The sequence below is a fragment of the Triturus cristatus genome, chromosome 4_1 (genome assembly GCF_964204655.1).
Source record: "Triturus cristatus chromosome 4_1, aTriCri1.1, whole genome shotgun sequence".
In the NCBI taxonomy this organism is placed as follows: domain Eukaryota; kingdom Metazoa; phylum Chordata; class Amphibia; order Caudata; family Salamandridae; genus Triturus; species Triturus cristatus.
This window is the reverse complement of record NC_140585.1, coordinates 408990128-409002496: the sequence shown is the minus strand read 5'-3', so window position 1 is coordinate 409002496 and position 12369 is coordinate 408990128. Positions and strand designations below refer to the sequence as shown.

Sequence of the window (12369 nt, the reverse complement as noted above, 5' to 3'; positions counted from 1 at the left end):
AGTTGAAGCCAATACCTCATCAAGGCAGGATTAAATGAGGTATCCGTGGGTCTGGTGCTAATATTGATGAAGTGTGGTGCTTAACTAATGTATTGGGCCCTGTGGTTGAATTCATAGAGTGATGAGACAGTGAGGTCCGGAGAGTAAGAAATGAGAGATAGAATGGCTTGGGGCACTCTGGAGGAGAGACTGTTGCCTGTCACTGTCTTTGCAGTACTTGGTCATACGGTAACGAAAGGTAGAGAGCCATGGATGTCGATTTACCCTATTACCGGGCTGGTGGAAGTGACATCAGGTGCATTTAGACCCCATGACAACTTCAAAGAGTTATGCATTTGTTCTAGCCTATAGACATTAACCACCTAAAGTCTGCTACTGAGGGACCAAGGAAGGAGCAAGGAGAGGAAACGTCAAGGCTCTTAGCCATCTGTCTACTTTTTCTCCTATCTCTGCCATCATGACCCCTATGACCAGGTGTAGCAAGGGCAGTACCAGGGTTATCAAAGCATTTGCTACCCTTGAATGCCCATGTTTGATGTCCACGTAGAGGTAAACGACTGCAAGTATGGAGTGAATCTGTAAGAAAGGGGAAAAAAGTGTACAGGATAGTGGGAGTAGCCGAATGCCCCTGAGGAAGAGGAGGGGACAATAAAGGAGGACCCCGACTATGGAGTATTATCAGTGTGCCACTTGAGGGAGATCCACTTAGGCATGGTATAAAGCGCATGATGTGATCAACAGTGTGAAGGGTGGCTGACAGATCAACATGAGTCTGAGGGTGGGCGTGATCAACAGTGTGAAGGGTGGCTGACAGCTCAACCTGAGTCTGAAGGTGAGTGTGATCAACAGTGTGAAGGGTGGCTGAGAGATCAACCTGAGTCTGAGGGTGAGTGTGATCAACAGTGTGAAGGGTGGCTGACAGATCAACCTGAGTCTGAAGGTGAGTGTGATCAACAGTGTGAAGGGTGGCTGAGAGATCAACCTGAGTCTGAGGGTGAGTGTGATCAACAGTGTGAAGGGTGGCTGACAGATCAACCTGAGTCTGAGGGTGGGCGTGATCAACAGTGTGAAGGGTGGCTGATAGATCAAACTGAGTCTGAGGGTGAGTGTGATCAATAGTGTGAAGGGTGGCTGACAGATCAACCTGAGTCTGAGGGTGGGCGTGATCAACAGTGTGAAGGGTGGCTGACAGATCAACCTGAGTCTGAGGGTGGGTGTGATCAACAGTGTGAAGGGTGGCTGACAGATCAACCTGAGTCTGAGGGTGAGTGTGATCAACAGTGTGAAGGGTGACTGACAGATCAACCTGAGTCTGAGGGTGAGTGTGATCAACAGTGTGAAGGGTGGCTGAGAGATCAAACTGAGTCTGAGGGTGGTCGTGACCTCCGTTATATTCTGTCGAGAAGCCTGTTAGTTTACAAGTCAACTCTCGATCACTCCAAAAGCAGGTTCTCCAAGGCCCATGACCAATAAAAAAGTAGGGGTACATTTTTAAAGTTTTGTATCTGTGACTTGATATGCCCTGTTCTTAGCAGGGGTGCGTTACTTGCTATCATTTCTGCTGAAATCTTAACATGGTTGCTGGCGTTGCAGCAGACAGAAAGTAGGACAAATGGCACAATGCCCACTTCCCAGGCTGGCATTGGGCGGTGACGACAGTTAGCTTGGATTGTGGCATTCCTATAGTTTATTTTCATTAGTGCATATCCACTGATTAAGCTGTTGAGAATGTCAGACGTCTTGCAAACAAAATGTACCATAATATTTCAAGGTTGCAGGGTATGTTTTTTTAAGGGCTCTCAGGCAATTTCTTATGCAGCGCAATCATAACATGTCTTTCAACCTGCTCTTTGCAGAAGGCTTCTCTGCTGTGCTGTGAACTTCCTGGGCTTCTGCAGAGAGCCGTGTGAAGCTTTCCTGTATTTTCATTAGGATGTGCTACTGGGTAGGGGCAGGGTGAAGGGGCATGGAGATCTTATCAACAGGAATGTACTCAAACATGGTCAGCAAAGAGAAGTTTGCACTTTTGGTCAAATATGGAAGGGATTCTGAAACTCACCTCTCTACCAACAATTGCTAATGTGTTGTCCTTTCATTCCAGATCCCCTACCGCCAGCTAAGTTTGAATTTATGCGGGACAGAAGCACGTCCACCAGCTTGCAGGTTTGGTGGACCACCTCCCGGGGAAAGGTCACGTGGTATGAGCTGCAACTGTTGGATTCCAACAAAGAAAACATCCAGACCCGTCGAATTCCAGGGACTGTGTTAATAAAGGAAGCCACATTTTCTGGTCTTACTCCTGGAACCAAATATAACCTCACCCTGGCTGTACTTGCAGGCAATAAAAGCACCCCTGCTGTTCTCATCACTGGCTCAACAGGTAGTACATCCCCCGCCAATTGCTTTTATGGGTTTAGCTTGATGTGTGTTGGGCACTCACCTGAGCGTTGCTTGCTGGTGCTGTCTTGGAAAGCAGAATTACACTATTTACATGTATGGCTGGTCCTTATATCACTGTTTTTCATTGTATATTTAAATATCCACTCGTTGGGATTTTAGGAATTGTGGCATGGAAAGTAAAGTAAAACTAGCTTAACATGATTAAAGAAAGTTAGTTCAAAAATATTGTAGCCTAAATTAACAAACCAAGCACATTGATTCAAGAGGCTCAGCCATAGAAATAGAAGAGTGTCAGAGCCATAGACATAGAAGAGTGTCAGAGCCATAGAAATAGAAGAGTGTCAGACTCTTGAATGTGGTGGGCGCAGTTCACGTTGCACTGCTCTTCCATCGGTCAGTTTGAAGGTGCCTTATTATTTAAAGTACAGGTGTCTACGTACCCCTGGCACACTCTCCTCTCTTGAGCGTCAGTCAGGGCCTGTACAGCGCCAGCCTCACACAATGTGCACCACCACCTCCGCTCAGCCTCCCTAGAGCGCTTTCGGCTTCATGTTAAAGGCGCCCTTCCTCTTCCAGGCCCCAAACCTTATCTTATTAAGGACAGACTGGATGACAGACATGGAGCCTGTTTCCAAGACCTGTGTCTTTATACAGAGATGCCTCAGTTATACCTTTGAAGGGCGCTCAGTGCCTCACACTGAGTGGTTCCGAGTCTGATTGCAGCCGCAGGGAGCAGGCAATAGACTGTCCGTGGGGGCCATGTCTACATTCACATTCACACCCTTCCTAAGAGACCTCATTCCAGACTACCTCTGGCCTCAACGCAAGAGTGCCAATGCGTACATCAGGACAGAAGCACGGCCACACCCCCCATCCTGTAACATCGGCCCGTGCCAGGCGATCTTAGGACAAAGGTGAGTGACCCAATCAGATATCATATTAGGCGCACAAACTGTTACGTCACCACACGGTGGGCGCCTTTTGCTTTCAGAAAGATGTAACAAGCTGAAAAGGGGCGTTTGTGCTATAACTGTGCACATCACTATCATACGGGGTATTGTGCCTCAGGGTCACCCAGAGCTCCCAGACTTGCTGAGCACACACAATACATACAAAGCCCAGTGGCGGTGCCTAATTGAGTTTCACAGCCATAGGATGAATGCTTGATTAATTCAGTGCGTTTTAGTGTCAAATATGTGGTCACTCAATTTGTTACTGACTGCTTCGTCCCACGCCATGGCTAATCTGTGCTACTCGCTGTTTTTACTATCCGCATACAATCAAGCAAATTATTTTAGCTTAAATACGTATTGGGAATAAATGTTAAATGATTCTCATTGGTGTAGGCATTTTAAGTCACATTTAGCATTACTAATTCAATTTTTGTAGTTTTATCAGCTGCAGCTGTAGTATAATTTCACGGTTTAAGTATGGTGCCAGAATACTGTAGTCAGAATATTGCTGACGTAGATATTGCGTCTTAAATATCGTTTACTGAACTATGGCTGCTTTGGGTTTTATTACACAAAGTCTACAAACAATGAGACGATAGTTTTGTAAACGATATTTCTGACATAGCATTGATAGTTCTCAGAGGATAAAATCTATTGGGTGCGCACTTAATGAGTGTTTATTTGTTATTTTTTGTGGCAACAGTTCCCTCAGCAGTGGTAACTATGCAGGCTTCCAGGCAAACCGACAGGTTGAATGTGTCCTGGGTTCCAGGCCCTGGGAATGTGGACTCCTACAGGCTCCTGTTACGGGATAAGGAGCGTACCATTGAGGATGTTGTCGTGGAGAAGCACGTCACCAGCCACGCCTTCATTGGTCTTAAAGCCGGTCACCTGTATAACGTCACAGTAATAACCCAGGCGGCAGACCTGGAGAACTGCACCTCGAAGCTGGCCAGGACAGGTATGTAGCCACCAATAGTATGAGCTATGACTGACGGAATGTCCCAATCACGCATATGGTTGGAGGGGTGCGGGCACTGATGGCTCAATCCTAATATTTATAGTCCTGCAGGGACAGAACATGCATGCGGGCATTCGTCGAAGATGGGTTACCTGATCACCGCAGACGTTTCGAGTCAAGGTAGATCTTGAATAAAAAGGCATTTTGGAACCACATTTCCAAATTAAATTAACACTCTTGAACTTTGAGAAAATGAACCCTCTTGAACTTTAAGAACAAAACAGGTATCATTCTATGTGTGATTGGGCCTACCATGTCCAAGCGGAAGGCTGTGGTGTGGTCCAGAACTGTTCCCATGATGTAGCTTTACGGCGGTGGAGAATGAATTGCACTGCCCTGTCCAGCCTGTGCACAGGAAGCGCTGACAGCCCCCCCCCCTTGCCCCACCTGTCCATCACAGGGGTCTTGTAGGTCGGGGTGGTGCTGCCCAGCATCAATTAGAGGGAGCCAGGGTTGACAGTCGCTCCCTCAGTCTTGTCTTTGAAACCCCTGAGAAGGCCTCTACTGCCTCTGCTCTCAAGGGTCACGAAGGCAACGCCAGGAGTAAGAAGTAAACAGACCTCTAGGAGTGATGTTCAGTTTCCGTAGTTTACACCCCATGACCTTTCACTAACTCTTCAAGCAGCAAACATGAGCATGTGGAGGAACAAAGTTGAAAACATGAATGAGTCCCAGGATGAAGTGACATATCAAAGTGTGTGATGTTGCTTCAGACACCCCCAACCTTTTGATGAATCAGTAGTCGGAAGAGCAGGCTTCCAATTGCAATGCATTGGCTGTGTTATACTGAATTACTCCTACGCGCTCCACTCTAATACAAGTGATGATCGAGAAGACAGGCAGTAAGGTATTTTTGTTACATTGAGAAATATCCATTAAGAACATGAGGGAATGGGTCAAACCCTGCACACTACAATACTCTTTCCCTTTGGGAACAGATCAAAAGTGAGCAAGAGAGAAGAGGGAAGTCAATCCAAGAAGCTAATTGTAGGATTTCTCTTAAAACCAATTTGGACCTTTTTGTTGTACAGAAAAAATAAAAACTTCTCCATAATATAAGCCAAGAAATCAAAGACTTCAATCCCCTGTGTTGCATAGAGCGTTACAAGCGAGGGAGCAATGGTCACTTTGCCCAAGATCCCACACTTTTTGGGGCCCCATGCTTCCATTAAATGTTTCTGCTCGCTTTTGGGACCTATTGTCTTTGCCAATGGACTCAGCCATGCTGTACAGCATCCCCAGTGTTGCACAGTATTGCTATAAAGAGAAAGGAAGTGATTTTGTAGGCATTCGCAAACGTGTGTGCCTACAAAGTTGTGCAAACACTTTTTTTTCTTTTTGATTACCTCTCCGAGTTGGATGGGTAAGCAAAAGGGGAAAAAAGTAGCTCCAGCTGCCGGGGGGAAGCAGCCCAGTGTCATTTGAATCACAGAGGGTGCGGGTGGGGAAGCAACAGGAGGGCAGGGAAAGCAACACTGGGGGAAGGATAAAGCAACCCGGGAGCCACGGGTGAAGGCAAACAGCACATGGCACAGGAGGAAAGCAACGAAAAAGAGAGGAACACATAGCAGAGGACAGTGTTTAATTTGAGCCAGTGGTTTCCGGGACTCTGCACCGTCACTTAATTGTCAACGCCACGGCACATGTGACACTCTGCCACAAGGTGGCACTGTTTGGCTATTTAGAGATGACCACAACAACAGTTAATTACTGATCCAATATACATTAAAAATGACTATTGTCACTCACCCAAGCCATTCTTACTGCTTTGGGGGCCTGAAATTGTCTGAATTGTCACTACTGTAGGAGTGTGATGGTTGGCAGTTGTGTTGTTAGTATCATTGGCAACATAGCAGGGCCAGTGTGCGGTGGAAGCTGCAATGACCTCCTGACGAGAGCCACTGTACGTATTTTTTTTTTTACAAATTAACCACTGGCAAGGGAAGCAAATGGGCGAGAGAGAGTGCAACATTTATCTGTGGGGCAGACGCACACAGGTCAGAAAGCAACATGAGGCTTAAAAGCCCATGAGGGCGAGCACACCACAGAGGGAGAGCAGAGAGAAGCACATGGGCAGAGAAATGACAAAAGGAGTGCAGAAGAGGGGCTACGCGAGGCAGACAGCTAAAAAATACATGCACTCTCATGGAATACGTAAACAAAAACATATATAGTGACTGCAAAGTGGCATTTGGGGAATTTGTGTGCTGTTATATCCATTAAACCCAGTCCCACACGGTTATTCCCTGTTCCATTAGTTAAACTTATAATTGGATAGTACTGGTGCTGTGTTATCGCATTTTAATGTCAATTTCACATAAGGAGTTTGCGCCCCGCCAGTACCGGGCAACTTATAATCAGAGCTGCAGTAGCAAGAAGGTTTTGCCAGTTTTGCACACGAGAAAAGTCGCACTAATGACAACCATTAACATCATTCATCTTCTTGGGTGTGCAAGTAAATAAGCCACTGTCTTTTTAATGAGTACATCATGAATAATGTATTGTGTACGAATGTATAACAGACAGCTTAATGAATGTATTAATACCTTAAAGTATTCCAGATACCATGTGCGTTATTCAAATTCATCGTGGATTCATCAACATTTGAATATTGTTCGCAAAAAATGGTGTAAACGTGCAGCGTATTATAAATTAAGCGCTATCTAAAGAGAATATTGCATTATGAAGGAGTATTACATGGTGAGGGATTGTAAGTGCCAGACAGTAGCACAGGTCACAGATGTTTCTGTCACTTTAAAACTGGCATGATGGCTGTGGGTGAATGAACCCTCTGTAAAGACTGAAAACCCTAAATGTCACAAGTATGAATCTTTTCAGGGATCACTCCATCTTTACTAAGAGTAATTACTACAGTTATAAAGCACACTTGACCCTGGGTTTAGTCTTTAAGCATAGATAGCAGCCGTGATTACCCAGCTCAGTGGTAATCGTTTTACCGACCCTGAAGGATGAAATGACGAGCGAGCCTCCCAGGATAAACCCTGTGGCTTTCAATTAATGCAAGGTTCTCTTCAGTGGGCACAGTAGCCCGCCGAGCTATCTTCCCGACTTTCACCTTCTAGGGGCTACGGGCACCCGTGAGCTCGAGGTCAGAGGTCGAGTCCCTGGTAGAAAGGACCGTACGTTAACGCGAGTACGGCTGCCTGCGTGTATAGTCAGCGGGCTGTGTAAGGGTCATAGAGTCCAGTCGTGCTGGAATGTCGCATATCGTAGGGCGGCCTCCCAGACTTCCTTCCTTGGCTATGCTGCCCGGTTTCCTCTCAGGCCAGAAGCATGCGTGTGATTTGCAGAAGACTGTGCAATGATTTCCTTTCTGATTAGACTTTAACCCAAGCAATGAAAGTCGGTTGCTATGTTTTGGGCCTAATCATCGCTGCATTGTGGGAACGTCCCGCGCGGACGGTGTAGCTATGTAAATATTGACGTGTTGGTGCAGACTGTATGGTAACTCGGGGTATTCTCGTTCCCATTTTAGCTCCTGCTGAAGTCTCGAATCTGACGGTGATTAATGACGGTAGTTTGGACACATTAACAGTCTCATGGAAGAGACCCTCCGGCAGTTTTGATTTCTACAACATCTCCCTTTCTCATCTCAGCTCGGTCAAAGAAATCAAGACCTTGCAGCCGGGGGCTGCCGCGGCCACTTTTAGCGGCCTGGTCCCGGGGCGGCTCTATCTGGTTGTCGTCAAGACCATCAGCGGGGACTTATCTGCTGAAAGGACCGTGGCCGGCAGGACAGGTAGGTGTAAGAAGCGCCGAGAAACCTTGGGGCCTATTCACAAAGGCGTTTTGGAATACGTAAAGTAATACTCCTGTAGTACTCTTTTACAATCTCTTACATTTCAATTCACAAAGGCATGTGGGTACCCCTGTAGCACCAATCCCCGAGTCCGGGGTCACTTCTTAGGCCAGCCTGTACCAAGGTGCTCGGATTTGAAGGTCTCTGGAGCCGAAGGGAAGCTTGGGGGCGTAACATGAAGTATCAGCTTGGTTATATGACACCATGTTCATATTTGAACCTCAGAGAGCGCTAATCATTATTATAACATGATTAAATTGAGTATGGTACATATGTTAACAAATGTCTTTCATGTGTTTGCAGGGTGCAAAGGTTCTTGTGTACTTTATGCCCAAATGTTAGTTTAAATGCCCACTCCTTTCAAAATACAAATGGCTGACACCACTCAATCCAAACAAAAGTAGATGAAGTTTGGAAGGCACAGGCTGGACAATAGCCGCAGCCAGCATGTAGAAACCAAAGTAGTCCCAAACATCAAGTGGTTAAATGCTAGGCAAATTGTGGCTGAATATCTCCCACAATGGAAACAAGAAAGATGCGGGCTGCTACTGGGGGTGATACGCCACACGCAGAGCGACTGCTGGTAAATTTGATAGATATTTTAGCACCTCCCCACAGCCAGGACCTATACAATACTCACATAGTGTCCCACATAGAAATGGAGAAAGGGCATTTGTGTTCAAGAAAAAAACAAACCACACTTTGTAATTTGGGGTCTTCACCTTTAATAGAGGGACGATTCAGTAGGATAACAACAAACCACTTTCTCAGCACACATGGTCACAGCACATAGCCAGAGTCTTCTAAAATAAATATGATGATGTAAGCATGTACATTACAACATGATGATTGGATTGCTAGGTGATGTAGGGTTTTTGGTGCAGAGCACCTGTACTCAAATGTGTCTGTGCATTAGGAAACGTTGCTGTAGACGGAGGCATACAACATGGACACATAAGTAATCCAAAACACAAAAAACAGTAGCATAACATTTGAGCACAAGCAATATCATTTAGATACTACATTAAAACATTTTAAAAAAAACTGATACAATGTCAGGCTCCCCTGATAACCATGCACAAATGTGAAAAAGCATTGATTAGACAACCATTATAGTTCCTCAACCGAGAGGCAGTGGCGGCTCCTCCGGAAAGGTGGAGAAGCATCGCCCCACTATTCTTTAGCAGTTAAGAAAGGAAAAAATAAAATGATAATACAGCAATGTTATTATCATTTTATTCTGTCCTCTACTGCAACAGCTTTGTGTAAGGGGGCGGGATGGGGCTACAGAGCAGGGGAGGAGTGGTTTGTCCACTCCTAAGTGCACAATGACTGTTTGGTCGATTTTCTCGGGCCGCCCAAAACAGTCATGAGCACTTCCCTGTTCTCCATGCAGGCTGCATTATAGCCTGCATGGAGAACATGCCCACTCTTCCAGCCCCTGGCTGAGCGCCGAGTCACGGTGCTCCGACCAATCACAGCGCTGCATTGCAGTGTTGTGATTGGCTTAAGGGAGGGAGCCTGGCTGCCTGCTTCCTGTTCCTGGAGTCGGATGCAGGAGAGCAGGAACAGAGACGCGGGACCCAGCAGCAAGGTAAGTGTTATTATTTTTAAATTTGCTTTTTACATTACAGCCTGCACTCACCCTTAACCCCTGCATGCCCGCCCTGCCTCCCGCAAGCCGTGCCGGCTGCCACTGCCGAGAGGAGTAACCTCCCGTCATGTTTACAGTCATATTTCATGATAATTATGCTCTTTAACAGTTACTTTAATAATGATAGTGGCCTGCTCCCGTTTTGGCTGTGGTTGTGCACTGGGCATGCAGCAATCATTGGGGAAGCAAGACTATACCTTTTTAAAAAAAAAACATTTATTTATTGATTTTTCTTCAAAAACGACGTACATTACAGTCCTCAAAATTTGTGGTTACAAACATACACAGGGAATATATATTCATCACTCTTGTACATCTATGGCGAGTACAAGGGTAAGATTTTTGTTATTCACATTGCATCAGCTTATGTCAGAGCATTTCCTTCCCAATGCAGTCACGTATTCCCAGAGGCATTGCATTTAAGCAAGACTATACCTTACAGTCCTGGTCGCTGATTGCAGCTTTTCACAACTATGATATTCTGTGATTAATGTTTTGTATGTATGTAAGTGGCAGTGGAGCAATGTGTAAAGAAGTCCAAGGGGCACACTGGAAGCTTTAAGTAGATTTATTGATAAGTGCAAGTAAAGGACCACCAGCTCAAGCAGCAGCCAACCTCCAACTGCCAGGGATGTAGCCACAGAAAACAGAGCATTGCATTCTGCTGTCAAGCAATGACACATGGAATGCAGGGACGCAGCCAACAACAGGGACAGTAAGTAAAGAAAGAGGGCACAAGGATATGGAAGGGAAAAGAAAAGAGAGAGAAGCAAAACCACAACACATCTCCCTCCCATACAATAAGCAAGAAATATTTTGCAAGGTACAGAAAGGAAAGAAAATTATTGCAACTGTAAATGTTTAAAACATTTCATAGTCCTTATGCCAGGACGGTCTAAATCTCAACCTCTGGTTAGACACATCAGTCCCAGAATTGTCACCCAGCTCAGAACGTTCAGGCCCTCTTGAGGAAACAAAACCCCGTTCACGTCCATGAGCATTGGAACCAGGTTGCCATTTAACTAACCTGGACATACGCCACACTTCACCAGAATTCAGAACAACAACATTCTTCCTGACTTCTTTGATGATAAAGGGCCCCATAAACTGTGAACAGCCCTTGTTAAAAAAAACAGGATTCCTGATCAACACCTAATCCCCAACATTCCAGTGCTTGAAGAGAGACAAATTCTTTAAGTCAAACCTGCTTTTGTATTTTTCTTGGTGAAGTCTCTGTTTAGAAGCAACCTGGTCATCCATTCCCACATCATTCACATCCAACCTTAACCAAGCAAGACTCAACTTGTCATGAGGTTTCCTGCCTCTCAGAATTGAAAAAGGAGAAACAGACGTCAAACAATTTGGAGTATTACGGTGAGCCCACCATGTTTCTTTGAGCATTTTCTTAAGGGAAGACCTGGTTTGCAAAGCCCTCTGGGCACAATATTTGACCAATTTATTCAAACTTTCAGCCAGACCATTGGCTTGCGGCGAGTATAAAGCCGTCTTGAAATGAGTAATAGATAATTCCCTTAGAAACGTGTTCATCTCGTGTGAGACAAATTGAACTCCATTATCAGTGATGAGGTGTTTAGGAATACCCTCTCTGAAGAACTCCTCCGAAATACATTCAATAACAGCTCTAGTGTTAACAGCAGGCACACATTTGGTGACTACCCACTTGGAAGTGTAATCTACCAACAACAACACATAACGCTCATCATGAGCAAACAATTCAAAAGGTCCAGCAATGTCAATACCCAACTTGGACCAGGGCTCAGAGGGAACCTCCACAGGCGAGAGTTGTGCGGTACAAGTCTTTTTACTCTTATCGCTGTTGGCACATTCCCATCAGTCTTTGACAACTTCCTCAATTTGTCGATCCATTGTCGGCCACCAGTACCACTCACGAACCCTAACTTTTGTCAAATTCCTCCCTAAGTGTCCATAATGTGCTAAATTTATAAGCTTACTCCTAGGCTCACGAGGAGGTATCACTCGATTACCCCTCAACAACTTCTCATCAAAAACACACAACTTTTGACATTGATGAAACATTTCAAAGATTCAGGTACATCCTTGTCTGCTGGCCAACCTTCAACAGAAAACTCCTTGACCATATCCAAATCACTGTCACCACGAGAAGTAAAAGACCCCTCATCAGAATTAACAGCAGACTCATGCACCCATCCCACAAAAGTATTTTCCACTTCCACACCAGATTGATCCAAAGGTAACCTTGAAAGACAATCTGCAATGGCATTCTCGATCCAGGGACATACTCAACCACAAAATTAAACAAAGACAACCCCTCCATCCAACGTTTGATTCTGGGAGAAATATTGTCAACTTCTCTGCATGTGAAAATTTGGCATAGAGGACGATGGTCAGCCCTGACAACCACAGGTAAACCCCAAAGATAAAACTTGAAATGGCGAATAGCCCAGAAGACCACCAACGCCTCACGCTAAATCACCGAGTAGCGCTCTTCTGCATCCCTGAGGAAGCGAGAGGCGAAAGC

At 45.4% G+C, this 12369-nt stretch overlaps 1 protein-coding gene across 3 annotated transcripts in view; it reads left to right on the top strand.

Moving 5' to 3' along the window:
* The window catches only part of PTPRB (protein tyrosine phosphatase receptor type B), a 461363-nt gene that overhangs the window by 214435 nt on the left and 234559 nt on the right, over positions 1–12369 (top strand). For all 3 annotated transcript variants that reach the window (XR_014981270.1, XM_085652523.1, XM_085652524.1), the window contains 3 exons: positions 2102–2380; positions 4057–4314; positions 7871–8134. Coding sequence is in view for 2 of the 3 variants with exons in the window: in XM_085652523.1 (XP_085508649.1) it covers positions 2102–2380; positions 4057–4314; positions 7871–8134 (801 nt within the window). In the remaining variant the exon portion in view is untranslated. The remainder of the gene's footprint in view (positions 1–2101; positions 2381–4056; positions 4315–7870; positions 8135–12369) is intronic.